Source organism: Petaurus breviceps, unplaced genomic scaffold, assembly GCF_028583685.1.
Source record: "Petaurus breviceps papuanus isolate PSGF00001 unplaced genomic scaffold, PetGlider_PUasm1.0 118, whole genome shotgun sequence".
NCBI classification, from domain to species: domain Eukaryota; kingdom Metazoa; phylum Chordata; class Mammalia; order Diprotodontia; family Petauridae; genus Petaurus; species Petaurus breviceps.
The window spans coordinates 23,596,230-23,606,330 of NW_027185616.1; the positions used below are offsets into that span (position 1 = coordinate 23,596,230).

Here is a 10,101-nt window from a genome sequence, read left to right on the forward strand (position 1 = left end):
ACGGAGTTCCTACTCGATTAATTACAGTAATGCTACATAAATGGGAGAAAAATCAGTACTTTCAAATCTGACCAGGACCTTAAAAATCATCTCATCCAGGGATTTTTAACCTGGGGTCCATTGACCCCCAAGAGGTCTATGAATAAATTTCAGGATCTTTACTAACTTGGATGGGAAAAAAAAAAAAAAACACTTTTATTTGTACTAACCTCTAACTGAAATTTATCATTTCTTTTAATTGTAGACTTAAAAAATCAAAACATCATTTTGAAAAGGGGTTCATTGGCTTTCATTAGCCTGCCAGGACAGTCCATGACACACGGAGAGGTTAAAAATTTCTGATCCAATCTATATTCAGAGAAAAGAACTACCGAGTCTGAAAGCAGATTGAAGCAAACGACTTGCTCTCTCTCTTTTGTGTTCCTTCTTTCTCATTGTTCACTCCATTGGTTTTAACCCTTCTTTATAATGTGGCTAATATTTAATGGGAAGGTATTTGTAGAACCTATATTGGATTGCAGGCTGCCATGGGGGGGGGAGGGGGAGGAGAGGGAGGGGGAGAAAACTTGGAACTCAAGGGATTGTGGAATTGAATGCTGTAAACTAAAAGTAAATAAATAAATTTTCAAAAATTTCTGATCCAATCCAACATCTTCATTTTATAGAGGAGGAAACTGAGTTCCAGAGAGGGAAGCAACTTGACAAAATTCATCGATACAATTAGAGTCAGAGAGGCACTTAGGTGGCACACTGGATAGGGTGCTGGACCTAGAGTTAAGAAGACCTGAGTTCAAATCAAGCCTCTGATACCTACTAGCTGTACAAGCCTGGGCAAGTCACTTAACTTCTCTCCGCCTCAGTTTCCTCAATTATAAACTTGGGATCCCTACCTCCCTAGGTTGTTGAGGATTAAATGAGACATTTGTAAAAGGCTTAGCACAGTGGCTGACACACACTTAATAACTGCTCATTCTATCCAACCACATGACAAATGAGAATTTTTCAGAGTTGAAAACTAGAGGCAAAATATATCAAGGACACCGATATGACAAAGATTTTTTTTTATTCTGGTCACAGCTTAATTATTTTTTGTTGTTATATCTCTTTCTTTGGATGAAACATGGCGGAATCCACTAATAGGTTTGGATTCTTTGGGAGACTTGACTAGCCTTGACCATGACCTATCTCATGTAGAACCACAATGAATTACAACAATATAGTTTGCATCATAAAACTGTAGCAAGGGAAAGTTACAATTACTAAATGCCTTCCTTTCAACTGTTGAAATAAACCTAATGTGATGTAACTGAAAGATTGCAATGAAGAGGACTTTCCAGGACACACAGGAGACAACTTTGAGAAAGACATCGTGGCAACAGCTGCATTGGTCTGAAGGTGTTAGACCTAGCACCACAGGATCCCAGTTCTAGGTCTGGGCCACAAAGGTAGTGGGCATCAGGTATTTAGCATTCAGATCCAGTTCTTCTGACTCCAGGTTGGCTGGCAGTAGTATCTAAATTCAGTCCTTCTTGAAGCTTCTTGATCTGAGTCTGGTACTCTGTCCACTTTGCCATGCTGCCTCCCCAGGGAAACATATTAGCCTACTGCCTGGAGGGAAAAGACATTAATTTGCTACCAAGCATGGAGATATCCTACAGCTTTTTAAAAAAGCATTTAAGAGAATGGTAACTTGAGTTTACACATGCTCTGATTGCTATGTTGTGGGTCAGTCATTTCTCATTGTGACTCCATTCAAGGTTTTCTTGGAAAAAACACTGGAGTGGTTTACCATTTCTTTCTCCAGTTCATTTGATAAATGAGGAAACTGAGGCAAACAGGATTAAGTGACTTGTTCAGGATCACACAACCAGTAAGCGTCGTTGGTCCAATTTGAACTAAGGAAGATGAGTCTTCCTGACTCCAGGCCTAGCCCTTTCTCCACTGTGACACCCAGCTGCTCTTAATGCTACATGACCATGAACAAATCACTTCATCCCCTCTCAGCCTCTTTCTTCACCTGTTAAATGCGGTTAGTAATCCTTGCCCACTGCCCAGGGTTGGTGGGAGGAAAAAAAAAGATTGAGTGGGGGGGATAATATTTGAAACTCAAAATCTTTTTTTTTTTGCTTTTTTTGGAGTGGGGAGAGCAGGGCAATGGGGGTTAAGTGACTTTGCCTAATGTCACATGGCTAGTAAGTGTTAAGCATCTGAGGCCAAATTTGAACTCAGGTTCTCTTAACTCCAGGGCTGGTGCTCTATTCACTGTGCCACCGAGCTGCCCCTAAACTCAAAATTTTTAATGGCTGTTTTAAATGGTCTTTACATGTAATTAGGAACAAATAAAATATTTAATTTTTTCTAAAAAAGAAAAAAAGGCTTTGTAAACTGAAAGATGACTATATCAACCATAAAACCTATAGTTTGTATTTGGCAAGGGTTAATAGAGATGTGACTTGAGGTAGTGGAACATAGGAAGAATACATTTTGAGTGGGGGAAAGAGAGAAAGTAGAAAAGATGCATTAGTTCTGGGACCTGGTTAGCCTGGAAAGGAGAGAGGGGACTATTAGCAGAAATAAGGAAGGACAGTGCAGAAAGGATAAGGAACATCTCAAGCCATTCTTTATCCATGTCTCAACTTTGCCCATGACTAGACTTTCCTCTACCTAATTCTAATTCATATTCTAGTTACCTTTCTCTGTATCAGTATCTCCTAGAGAAAGTGGGAGGTACAGAGGGCTAGTAAAAGCAATTGAGAACTGAAAAGCTAACTTAAAATGAGTTCATCTGGACCCCAATTTCCTTATTTGAAAAAAAATTTGGTTGGATGGAATGATCTAAGGTCCCATCTAGCCATACTACTCATTATGAGTTTAACTTTTTATTAATTTGTTGCCAAATAACCAAAGGAAATAAACAATTGACTTTAATGAAAATTTGGGATTGTCCATGATGTTTACATTGAGCCAGAACTAGCAGAGATAACTGGGATTCTGCCAAAGCTGTCAACATTCTAGGTGGCAGGAGTATTCCCTCATGTTTACGAAAAGACAGGATGTTTTGTATGATGATGAAACTGAGGCACAGAGGTATTTAGTTCTTTAGAACTATTCTATGGTCCTTTCCAGCTCTAAATTTATGACCTTACAACCCTTTCAGCTGAACGGATACAGATGAAGGTATTTTTTAATCTCTTAAGGAATGCCAAAGTATCAGTTATTCAAGATCTGTTCTTCCTCCCCACCACTTGCCTCCAACCCACCCCTTTTCTCTAAATTGAACATATTCAGTTAATGGTGTGAGAAAGTGTTCATTTCTGATGAAGTCAACAGAAGGGGGGCCATAAATACTAGAGAATCTAAACATCAGCTCTGAGACTGCTTGAGGTCCAAATACCACACAGTAGACTCAGCCTCTCATCTCTCATTCCAATATCAAGGGAACTGCGTTTGATTTGTCATCTCTCAGGTGGTAGGAAAGCAATCTTTCAACAACACCTTAAAACAGAGGCCAAGGACACTTAGATCACCTTGCATTTCTCATTATAGTACTACATTTTTTTTAGGGGGGGGTGGGAGAGCAGGAATCAACCAAATACCTCATCTGGTTGAGAGCTACCATCTGCTTGAAATGCATGGATCAATTTACATGACTAACCTTGTTTTTAAAAATGCTAACAGGTGGTGGATAAGACTATCCATATAAAGGTTATCCAAATAAATTGCTACTATACACTATTTTGATTTATGATAAGCATTATAAAGCAATGTAAGATGCTCAAATAAAAAGCATGCCTATTATAACTGCATTTTAATCACAAAGAAATATTTGTTAGGGTACTAGACTAGAGTCTAGGACTAGGGCATTGTGGGTATTTTGTGGTTTAGGTCATATGTGGTTTCCATTATTACCTAATAAAAGTTCTCCTTTGTGGACAGTTGCCCCTCCTTCCTTCTTTCAGTAAAGTCTTTACATTCGGTTTCTTAAAGAAGCACCCATTATACTCTGACTCCTGTCACTGATGATCTAACTTGTGGAATAGTGGCATTAAAAAATTGGGAAAAAGAAAGCTTGTGGAGTCTCACTATGAGTGACTTCTTTTGTCAATCTGGATGAAAGCCTACTCTCAAAACAGAGCTGCCAAACTACGTGGATCACAGAGAAGTTTAGCAACCTGTGTCCCTTTTCCAAGTCCCAACCCACCATGCCTCATAGCAAGTCCTTTACCTCATCCCCATTCAAAGCAAACTTGATTTAAGAATTGGAAATCAAGGGGATGCCCATCCATTGGGGAATGGCTAAACAAGTTGTGGTATATGAATGTAATGGAACACTATTGTGCTATTTAAGAAATGAGGAGCAGACAGACATAATAACCTGGAGAGACTTTTATAAATTGATGCTGAGTGAGGAGAGCAGAACCAAGAGAACTGTACAGACGCATTGTCTGTGATGCCTCACTTTGATAGACTGGGCTCCTCTCAGCAATGCAACACTATAAGCCAACTCCAAAGGGCTCCTGATGGAAAGGGATATCCACATCCAGAGAAAGATTGAACTGCAGATTGAATGCAGACTGAAGCAAATGACTTGCTCTCTCTCTCTCTTTTGTGTTTTGTTCCTTCTTTCTTGCTGTTCACTCCATTGGTTATAATCCTTCTTTACAACTTGACTAATGTTTAATGTGAAGGTATTTGTAGAACCTATATGGGATTGCATGCCGCCAAGGGGGGGGGGAGGAGAGGAAGGGGGAGAAAATTTGGAACTCAAGGGATTGTGGAACTGGATGTTGTCAACTAAAAGTAAATAAATACATTTTTTAAAAAAAGAATAAAACTGAGCACAGTGTTTTTACAATTGGAAAAGTTTTATTGGTAGCACTTTGAGGTAGCGTACTCTGTAAAATAATAGAAGAGTCAGATTGCTCATCAGTTTCCCCTTTACTCCAAGGCACTGTCATGCCCACCCCTGCATATGGTTGAAGAAAGTGAAGTTGTATGTATTAATGCTCAGCCCCTTCCCCTAACTCCTATCTCCCCTAGCAATCCCACCCCACCCCCACCCTCACTTGTCTTATTTAAAAAACCTGATTAACTCAGTGACAAAGGACCCAACTACCCACATATTGATTCTTTTGTTCCTATTGGATTAGCGTGTAATACAGTGGAAAGAACACTAGATTGGAAGCAGAGGAGCTGGGTTTGAATCCTGGCTCTTACACGTGTGATCTCTGTGACCATGGGCAAGTCACTCTATCTCTCGGTTCCTTCCAGTTCTAACTCTAGAATCCTATACAGTCTGTTGCCTACAGGGTCTAGCCACTGCCCTGGCTGCATGGAACCCTCCTTAGTATCTAGGAGAATGCCGTGCACATGGCTGCAGAGTGAAAAGGGTACAGTTACCACTTTGTTCTACTGAAATCTCAAAACTGTGATAAATCGGGATAATCTACTCTTTCTAGACTATAAAAAGGTCTAGTTCTACATTTCTTCCATGAGATCTGGGGCTTCAGAACAGATCCAGAAGCTCATTCCCTTACCCTTGGGAATCACCATGTCAGGAGGTAGCTATCTTCCTAGGACCCTCAGGCAGATCTGTGAGCAGAAAGGTTTAAGCGTCACTGGAGCCCAAGCAGGGCCCAAGATTCTAAAAAGTCACAGGTCAGAAAGAGAGCCTGATTATTAAATATGAGTAACAAATGTAAATATCCAACTTAGCACTGCACACAAGACACAAATATACAGTTAGAGCAGGCTAAGGATTAAAGCTGCAAAATGGTCCAAATCAACTTCAAACTTTAATACTGGAATTGAAAAAAATCACCTGATGTTCATGGGTTAAGAAATTATTACCTCAAAAATAGCCCTTTCTTCCCAATCCATTTCACTATTTGAAAACTGAACACACACACATACACACATGTACATGCACACACACAAACACACACACATGCTCGCATGCACACACCACAAACTCAGTGTAAAAGTGAACAAAGTGACCATGTCCTGACAAGGACAGAAGCCACACCTGAGCTGCCACTTAGAAACTAACAACAAGAATAAAGTCAGTCAGTAACATGTGAAATCCTCAAAGTCTGCCTGCGGACAGGCACAAAAGAATCATCTCCATGTGCCACCTGGTGAGATCAAATGGCTACAAGACACACAACTGAATGTCAGACTTCAAGTAATCCAAGGTACAACAAGACTTGCCCCCCAATAGTCTCAGGCACATTCTTGTGAACACCCCAGGTTTCTCCACAATACAAAAAGTAGAAAACTGTTTACAGTAAATACAAACTAGGATGGGGGGGGCGAGGAAGGAAGGGCATCAAGGGAAATGGAGAAGAGACACTCTCTGAATAAACTGACTTTACAAATAGGAATAAATTCTTTAACATTTTGTACAATGAAAAGGTGCACAGACTGGTGTTGAAGCTGTCAGTTCAGGCTTCTTTCTGTCGCAAACAGCAAAATGGTTTCCTCGGGTTTTAACAGTGTCATTTAAAATGTTATAAATTAAATAAGTTAGTTCACATTTTCCCCTAGCACTTAAGTTACATTATAGTTTCTAATGTGCTCTCGAAGCTCTCTTGAAAAGTTCGAAGTCTCTTCTTCGGATACCGTTGACTTTGTTGCAGCCATACTCTTCCAGCTGTAAAGGTATGTATTTTTCAAGCAGCCCTAGGCCCTGTCCAGCAGGACTGGTAAACAGCTTAGTCCACGCTGGTTTAAAGTTTCCGCTGAATCCCAGGAATATTACACTCCCTGCAACATAAGAACCCAGTTATTAGTTACAAAGTTCCACGTAAGGCCAGAAGGTGGTCAAACCAGAGATAGCCATAAAAACCACATTCCCTTATGTCAGCAAACTAACTCCTACCACCCACATCTTGTCCCAAGTAACAAAATACATTCCCATACATTTCTTTTAAAAAACCCTTTCACTTTTAAGTTTGCAGTCCAGCAAGGTGGCCTTCATCTGGAGAATACTTCCCTCTGACTTCCTGTTCACAACACTGCTCTCTGGCCATTGGTCTTCTCTATATTTTGCTTCCTCTAGTAGAATGGAAGTTCTTTGAGGACAGGGACTTTCTTACTTGCTTGGATCTATATCAGCCTTGCTAGCACAGTGCACAGCATATGGTAAGTACATAATAAATGCTTTTGAAAGGTATGATGTCTCATAAAGAACCTTTTCATGTGCTTGCTTTGGCAGCACATATACTAAAATTGGAATGATACAGAGAAGATTAGCATAGGCCTCGTGCAAGAATGACACGCAAATTTGTGAAGCGTTCCATATTTTTATAAGAGCGGAATGGGATGAAGGGGGTGCGTGTAGAAAGGAGAGCATTTTGGGGGAGGGGAAAAAACAAGGCACTTTCAAGGAGGAACAGGGTAAAGGGAGAAAGGGAATAGAATAAATGTGGGGAAATAGGATGGAGGGAAATAAAGTTAGCAATCATAACTGTGAAAAAATTTTGAAGCAATTTTCTCTGAAAAAGGCCTCATCTCTCAAATATGTGAAGAAATGAGTCAACTTTACAAAAATAAGAACAATTACCCAAATGAAAAATGATAAAAAATATTAAGTTTTCAGATAAAGTGAAAAAAATGCTCGAAATCACTATTAACTGGAAAAATTAAAATTAAAACAATTCTGATGTACCACCTCACACCTATTAGATTGGCTAATATGGTAGAAAAGAAAAATGACAAATGTTGGAGGAAATGTGGGAAAATTGAGATACTAATGCACTATTGGTGGAGTTGTGAACTAATTCAACTATGGAACTATATTCAAAAAGGCTTATAAAACTATGGATACCAGGGGCAGCTAGGACCTGAGTTCAAATCTGGCTACAGAAACTTAACACAAAAAAACTAGCTTTATGACCTTGGGCAAATCATTTAACCTCAATTGTCCTACCCTCCCCCCTCCAAAAAGCAAAATTAATTAATTAATTAAAAAAAAAAACTATGGTACCCTTTGACCCCAGCAATACCAGTACTAGGTTTATATCCCAAAAGAGACAAAAAAAAAAAAAAGGAAAATGACCTAAATATACAAAAATATTTAGAGCAGTTCTTTTCTAGTGGCAAAGAATTGGGGGGACGCCCATCAATTGGGGAATGGCTGAACAAGCTTTTGTATATGATTGTGATGGAATAGTAATTGTGCTGTAAGAAATAATGAGCTAGATGCTCTCAAAAAACCCTAGAAAGACTTACATGAATTGACATAAAGTGAAATGAGTAGAACCAGGAGAAATTGTGCACAGTAATAGCAATACCATAAAATGATCAACTGCGAATGACTTAGCTAGTCTCAACAATACAATAATTCAAGACAACCCTGAAGGACTTTTGGGTTTTTTTTTTTTTATTTTGGTCTATGTTTTCTCTTACAACATGACTAATAAGGAAATATTTTGTATGACTACACATATATAACCTATATTAAACTGCTTAACTTCTTGATGAGAAGGGTGGGGAGGGAGAGAGAGAATTTGGAATTCAATTTTTTAAATGAATATTGAAAATTGTTTTTCACTTACGATTGGGGAAAAAATAAAATACTAAACAAAAAACGACCCTTTTTGTAATAAACAGCTAATGATGGAAAAGGCAGAAAATGAGAGGGTGTACCTTTTAATTTTTATTTCTTTCATTCATTGACAAGTTAAGTTCCCAGTGAACATATAAAATGAACACAGCATAAGCAACTTAAGGGTATTCTACAAAAATGTAAATACCAACCTTTGTTATGAAGATGAGCTGGTTTGTGTAATCCCAGAGGTATTAATGCTTCAGAAATATTCAGATTTTTAATTTCTCCTCTTGTGCTCAGTAGAACAATTGACCTATATTTTTAAACATTTAGAAAATTTTATTTTCATTCAGTGAAATGCATCTATTATATACACACAAATTTCCTTTCATGCCCCTCATCTCTTCCAGCCTCATACCCCTTACCTTTTCATAGACTATCCCCAGCAAAGACAAAATCTAAACTTGGCTGAGCCATAGATATTTTAGGTAAGTTGAGCTAGTGAAGGGCTCAGGCTGTGACTTTTTTAATAGGTAATACATATCCAAGGTGTAATGGAAGCAGCCACAACTCCCTTTCAAAAGCCAAGGAATCTCAGCGGCAGTATGCCTCAAAAACAGTCTCAAGAAATGCTAAAGCTTTGGCTACCTCTGAATAGATGAGAGCTGCCCAGCGCAGTCCTGTGGAATGCCTTCCATACATCTGCCCAAGAATTCAGTGACTCTAAAAAGGGGTTCTTAATCAGAGATCCATGGACCCCCCCCAACCTATCTTTAGATGCATTTTAGGCATTCTGTGAACTTGAATGGGATTATATATTTAATATAAACATTTTTTTTCATTAACCTCTAAATGAAATTTAGAATTATCTTCAACTAGGAATTTTTCTGAAAAAAAGCATTATTTTGACAATGAGCCCATTGGCCTCACCAGACTGTAAAAGGGGACCATGGAACAAAAAGGGTTAAGAACTGCTACTCTAGGGGGGCTAGGTGAAGCAGTGAATAGAGTACTGACCCTGGAGTCAGGAGAACCTGAGTTCAAATCCAGCCTCAGACACTCAACACTTACTAGCCATGTGACCTTGGGCAGGTCACTTAACCCCAATTGCCCTGCCTTCCCCCTTCCAAAAAGAAAAAAAAAAAGAACTGCTACTCTAGAGGTTAATTCTAGTAGCCCTAGGACAATATTAATTTGAACAGCTAAATCTTACTTCTACATAATCTGTCTGCAGGGTGATTTGTGAGTTTAAAGAACTATCTTGAATATCTGTGGCAAAATCCATATCATAGGCTGAAGTCTTGGGTGTTTTAGAATTGTTGACAATAAAACTTTAAAGAATAAGGCTCAGGAAAGGATTCCTCCATAAGTGTAGTAATCTAAGATATGAGAAGGGAGGAAGCAGAAAAGATATTTTATCCCAGGGTCGGGGTAGTGGAGAGAGAAAGAAGGAGAAAAAAGGATGAGGATAGGGAGAGAAGGAAGAGGGAGAGGGAGACAGGAAGAGAGAGACAGAGAGAGAGAGAGAGAGAGAGAGAGAGAGAGAGAGA

At 39.0% G+C, this 10,101-nt stretch overlaps 1 protein-coding gene and 1 non-coding gene across 4 annotated transcripts in view; one reads left to right on the top strand and one right to left on the bottom strand.

The window, feature by feature from the left end:
• Window positions 1–4,843: 4,843 nt before the first annotated feature.
• The window catches only part of CEMIP2 (cell migration inducing hyaluronidase 2), a 106,093-nt gene continuing 100,835 nt past the window's right edge, over window positions 4,844–10,101 (bottom strand). For all 3 annotated transcript variants that reach the window (XM_069087056.1, XM_069087046.1, XM_069087051.1), the window contains 2 exons: window positions 8,761–8,864; window positions 4,844–6,765 (listed from right to left, as the gene is read on the bottom strand). In XM_069087056.1, the coding sequence (XP_068943157.1) occupies window positions 6,569–6,765; window positions 8,761–8,864 (301 nt within the window). In that variant the 3' untranslated portion in view covers window positions 4,844–6,568. The remainder of the gene's footprint in view (window positions 6,766–8,760; window positions 8,865–10,101) is intronic.
• Window positions 7,201–7,307, top strand: LOC138161616 (U6 spliceosomal RNA). Its single transcript, XR_011168409.1, has one exon. It is a non-coding gene; the product is annotated as a U6 spliceosomal RNA (small nuclear RNA).